The sequence below is a fragment of the Oncorhynchus tshawytscha genome, linkage group LG09 (genome assembly GCF_018296145.1).
Source record: "Oncorhynchus tshawytscha isolate Ot180627B linkage group LG09, Otsh_v2.0, whole genome shotgun sequence".
In the NCBI taxonomy this organism is placed as follows: domain Eukaryota; kingdom Metazoa; phylum Chordata; class Actinopteri; order Salmoniformes; family Salmonidae; genus Oncorhynchus; species Oncorhynchus tshawytscha.
Genome location: NC_056437.1, coordinates 4171600 through 4177599, shown reverse-complemented (window position 1 = coordinate 4177599; position 6000 = coordinate 4171600). Strand labels below are relative to the sequence as shown.

General features: G+C 42.7%; 1 protein-coding gene across 2 annotated transcripts in view; it reads left to right on the top strand.

The window, feature by feature from the left end:
• The first annotated feature begins 2153 nt into the window (after window positions 1-2153).
• Window positions 2154-6000, top strand: part of LOC112259476 (MOB kinase activator 3B-like) — a 54510-nt gene continuing 50663 nt past the window's right edge. The window contains exon 1 of one of the 2 annotated variants that reach the window (XM_042326399.1): window positions 2154-2437. In XM_042326399.1, coding sequence (XP_042182333.1) covers window positions 2421-2437 — 17 coding nt within the window. In that variant the 5' untranslated portion in view covers window positions 2154-2420. The remainder of the gene's footprint in view (window positions 2438-6000) is intronic. The other variant, XM_042326400.1, reaches the window with a different exon arrangement.

Below are 6000 nucleotides of genomic sequence, written 5' to 3'. Positions count from 1 at the left end.
TGATTGGCTCGGCCTGGCTCCCCAGTGGGTGTGCCAGGCCGAGCCTGCGGTCATGCCCAGTCACGTGAAACCCATAGATTAAGGGGCCTAACGAATTTATTTCAACTGACTGATTTTCTTATATGAACTGTAACTCAGTAAAATCGCTGAAATTGTTGTACGTTGCAGTTATATTTATGTTCAGCATATTTAAGTAAGCATTTCACTATTAGAAATGTAGTATGAACACACTTGTCCACCGGGTCCAGCAACAGGCACCGAGTCAAACAATACTGACAGACTGCTCCAGTGTCTATGGGGGCGACAGTGTTGATCAAATCAAAGTATATTTGTCACGGCGAATAAAACAGGTGTAGACCTTACAGCTCTGTTTCTCCTCTGATACAGGTAACTTCACAGCACCAATGAGAGGAGTCTACTACCTCAAATTCACCGCCATGGGTTGGTTTGTAGGTGTTGAGTTACTATGGTGGGTTATAGTGGGCTAGTATAGTAGGATCCAGTGTAAATGTCCCATTCTAGTTCATTGGTTTGTACTGTTACAATTTCACATACCTTCTATATGGATTAAGACCAATGTCATTTAATCAGAGAATAAAGAAACTGATTTTAAAACAACAATCATTTTTGCATCACTAGAATAGACGAGAAGCGTCATTCAGTACCGTATTTCCTTACTTCCCCTCTAGAGAGCAGTGTTGTCAGAAAATAAGTACTTTTACAGCAGGTGTTCCCAAACTTTTTCACACGGGGACCCTTTCCCAGCGTTGACCAACATCACATGTTCCACCCCCTTCCGCACGCACGAAACACGTCTGTTCCTATGGGAACTATCGCTGTTCATGACACAAATTGTTCACATCCCCCCCCGTTGTTGTTGGTGGAGAGAGTTTTTTCAGGTTTAAAGTTGATTTCCTGGAATTCTACACGTTATCATGAGGTGCATGTATAAAAAATGTTCCGTTTTAAAGCTACTTTCCTTGTAATTCTATACGTTTTGCCATGCCTAATGTGTATTCATGTGATATTTGAGTGACAAAAAATAAGGTACAACAATATCTATGGGCTAAAAACATGTTAGCTGACGTGGTCTAGTTGATCTGGACATTTCTGACAAGTTATAAATATCTCTCTACGGTCTGAAATGACTGACAGGACAAGAGGAACTGATGATTCACTACCCGATATAGAAATTGCACCTTGTGCATTCTACTATTACAATTTTCAAGTGTAAGTTTAAAGGAGGACTGAGTTCTGCAGGTCCCCCCTGCCGGCTCTACGGTTTGGGAACCACTACAGTGTATGTAGGCTACTTTGTAACAAGACCCTTCTGAGAGATTTGATCCCAGGATTAGGCTGTAATAAATAAATAAATAATAATAATAATAAATATATCTCCCTCACTTTATTTCCAACAGCCCATATTGCAATTCAAAGAGAAAGTTGTAGTCCTTTCTCCCTTTAGCCCAAAGACCGGCAGATGGCGATATCGATGGTTTCATCTTACCATCCAAATGCATTGTACGCAGCTGGCACTGCATTCATATCCCCATGGACCTATTCGTACCTAAAACATTCTCCATTCAGGCTGCAAAGGTATCGATCTCCTACTTAACTAGATGTATTGGCGAAGAGGGGATTTCTTCTGAAAATATGCTTACTTTGTTTATGAGACGCCATTTTACACCACCATGCTAATGTCTAATGCTACTTCCTGATGTTACTGCTGCAATCTGATTGACTGAAACCACAATATGTCACATCTGGGACTGGCATTCCTAGGTATTAGCCACTCTAGCATGGTGGTGAAAAATTGTGTTTCATAAAGAGGTACACATATTTCTCCAGTCCCCCCCCCCCCCTTCTCGACAATAAATCTAATTAAGGAGGAAATCAACGCCTTTGCAGCCTGAAGATGGAGAATGTTTTAGGTAAAGCCGGTCCACGGGAGGATATGAGAATATTGCAGGCTGCATACAATGTGTTTGGACGGTAAAATGGAAACGACTCAATATCCCCATCTGCCAGCCTTTGGGCTACTCTCGCTTCTTTGAAACACAACATCGTTTAATCTCATCAATGGGACTGACACCAGAGGTGTAAACTACTTAAAGTAAAAAACACTTTTTTCGGGGGGGGGAATATATGTACTTTATCTACATTTTTGACTACTTCTGCTTCACTATATTCTTAAAGTCAATAATGTACTTTTTACTGCATACATTTTCTCTGACACCCAAAAGTATTCGTTACATTTTGAATGCTTGGCATTTATCAAGAGAACATCCCCGCTCATCCCTATATTTGCTATAGGCTTTTCTATTGTCTCTTACCTCTCCCTGTGGAACAGCCGTAGCGGGACAGAGGAATGTGTTCATTCTAGTCGAACCACGGCAGGAGAGCGCAACGGTTGGATACAGATGACTGATGTTCTCAGGTAAGAACGATACGCACTAACAAATAGGCATGTTACATGTTTATAATTTCATGTTAAATGTTTTTAAATGGCACTTTAAAGGGTCTTATGTGTATGTGTTTATACCCTGGTCATCCAACGCATAGCGTTATTTTGCTACATCGAAAGTTTGATCTTTGATGTAAAGGCTAACAATGTTTCAACTTTCGTAACTGTTTGCTCGTTTTCTTTTCGGTCATTTTGGCCTTTCAGTAGGTGTCCGTGTTAACACTGATCAGTCTAATGATCTAATACGCTTGTTCAAATTGAATAACAGAATATTAGTTTCAATTTCTCAAGTTCTTCATTCTGATCCACTCGTTTAAATTGGACAGAAAGCTGTTTTACATTTTGCACGTTTTCTACACTGTAAATTGTAGATTTTGATATCGTTTTTCCAATTTTGCAATTGATCTTTATTCGTTGGGTGAGGGGGGGGGTAAAATATTGATGTGGCTGGGGGAAACGGGGTAATTTCTAAATATGTGGTTGAAGTGGACGTTACCACTTCAGTTCGGAGTAGAATAGCCTTGTATACACTATACAATAAAGAGGGACATTTTAATGTGGCCCTTGGAGGCGAAGTCACATACACACACACACACACACACAACTAGCGCTCCCCAAGGCAATGCGATAGGCTACCATTATAACGGCCGTGGTGCGTTGTCAGGACACCGAATGAAGTTACCTCTTGGTAATGTCACAGACTACTAGAAACATGGGAGTTGCGTGCATCAGACCCTATAGGCTACAATGTTATCCTCAATCCCCTGCGTATACCAACACCTTGCATAGACAGTCTTAATTAACAGCTAGTCATTTACTAATCTGTTCGTAATGGTATGTTGTTTTATGTACACGTCCAAATGAAGTAGCCTCGTAAGTTTATTGTCTTGCGTCGAGAAGGATTGGACGTCCCGGTCGGGCTCATTGGTTGCTCTCGGGCGCCTGTGATGGACACCTTTGCAACTTGCATAGCTACGGGGCTGGGTTCTGGTAAAGCCCGGTCTGAGAGAGCAATTTTACGGTCCATTATTACAGGTAGACAGACTACTGTTCACCATATAGAGAACATCTCTTTCGGTTATTGAAGTACGGTGAAGTGGATTTACACCCATTAATGGAATTCCGGTATTGGATTTAAATAATGGGTCCCTGATCTGTTCTACACAGATATGCATAATTATGGATATGAATGTCATTGGGCACATGTTTGGACATCACAGCGCAGCACAGTAGAGTAGATTACAGTAGATTACAGTGGAGTACAGTATATTACAGTGCAGTAGAGTACAGTGCATTAGAGTACAGTGCAGTGGAGTACAGTATATTACAGTGCAGTAGAGTGCAGTGCAGTGGAGTACAGTATATTACAGTGCAGTAGAGTACAGTGGAGTACAGTGGAGTACAGTATATTACAGTGCAGTAGAGTACAGTGGGATACAGTATATTACAGTGCAGTAGAGTACAGTGGATTACAGTGCAGTAGAGTACAGAAGATTACAGTGGAGTACAGTAGATTACAGTGCAGTAGAGTACAGTGCAGTAGAGTACAGTGGAGTACAGTGGAGTACAGTGCAGTAGAGTACAGTGCAGTAGAGTACAGTGGAGTACAGTGGAGTACAGTATATTACAGTGCAGTAGAGTACAGTGGGATACAGTATATTACAGTGCAGTAGAGTACAGTGGATTACAGTGCAGTAGAGTACAGAAGATTACAGTGGAGTACAGTAGATTACAGTGCAGTAGAGTACAGTAGAGTACAGTGCAGTAGAGTACAGTAGATTACAGTGCAGTAGAGTACAGTAGATTACAGTGCAGTAGAGTACAGAAGAGTACAGTGGAGAAGAGTGCAGTAGATTACAGTACAGTAGAGTTCAGTGGAGTTCAGTGCAGTAGACTACAGTACAATATACGATAATTGGCTTGTACTGTATTCTACTGTACTCTACTGTACTCTACTGTGCTTTACTGTAATACATAGTATAATAAAGACCATTAAGTTGTTTTATGGGTTGGAGGGGATATCAGAAGAAGTGGATTTATTTGTCACAGGCGCCGAATACAACATGTGTAGACCTTTTTAAATTGATTTATTTTACCTTTATTTAACTAGGCAAGTCAGTTAAGAACAGTAAGAACAAATTCTTATTTACTATTACGGCCTACCGGGCAACAGTGAGTAGAGTGGGTTCAGGGGCCGAACAACATATTTTGACATTGTCAGCTCGGGGATTCGATCCAAACAGTCGTTCCCATACCGGGAGTCGAACCCGGGCTGCCTGGGTGAAAACCAGGAATCTTACCCTTACCGTGAAATGCTGACTTTACAAGCCCTTAACCAACAGTGCAGTTCAAGAAACAGTTAAGAAAAATATTTAACAAATAAACTAAAGTAAAAAATTATGAAAAGTAACACAATAAAATAACAATAACAAGGCTATATAGAGGGGGTACTGGTACCGAGTCAATGTGCGGGGGTACAGGTTAGAGGTAATTTGTACATGTAGGTAGGGGTGAAGTGACTATGCATAGATAATAAACAGAGTAGCAGCAGTGTTAAAAAACAAATGGGGAGGGTCAATGTAAGTCATCTGGTGGCCATTTGGTTAATTGTTCAGCAGTCTTATGACATGGGGGTAGAAGCTGTTAAGGAGGCTTTTGGTCCTAGAATCGGTGCTCCTGTACCACTTGGCATGTGGTAGCAGAGAGAGCCGTCTGTGACATGGGTGACTGGAGTCTCTGACAATTTTTTGGGCTTTCCTCTGACACTGCCTAGTTTATAGGTCCTGGATGGCCGGAAGCCTGGCCCCAGTGATATACTGGGCCATACGCACTACCATCTGTAGCGCCTTGCGATCGGAGGCCGAGCAGTTGCCTTACCAAGCTGTGAGGCAACCGGTCAGAATGCTCTCGATGGTGCAACTGTAGAACATTTTGAGGATCTGGGGACCCATGCCAAGTCTTTTCATTCTCCTAAGGGGGAAAAGGTGTTGTCGGGCCCTCTTCACAACTGTCTTGGTGTGTTTGGACCATGATAGTTCGTTGGTGATGTGGACACCAAGGAACTTGAAACTCTCGACCCGCTCCACTACAGCCCATTGATGTTAATAGGGGCCTCTTCGACCTGCCTTTTCCTGTAGTCAATAATCAGCTCCTTTGTCTTGCTCACATTGAGGGAGAGGTTGTTGTCCTGGCACCTCACTGCCAGTTCTCTGACCTCCTCCCTATAGGCTGTCTCATCGTTGTCGGTGATCAGGCCTACCACTGTTATGTCGTCAACAAACTTAATGATGGTGTTGGAGTCGTGCCTGGCCACGCAGTCGTGGGTGAACATGGAGTATAGGAGGGTGCTAAGCACACACCCCTGAGGGGCCCCCGCGTCGAGGATCAGCATAGCAGATGTGTTGTTGCCTACCCTCACCACCTGGGGGCAGCCCGCCAGGAAATCCAGGATCCAGTTTCAGAGGGAGGTGTTTAGTCCCAGGGTCCTTATTTTAGTGATGAGCTTTGAGGGCACTATGGTGTTAAACGCTGAGCTG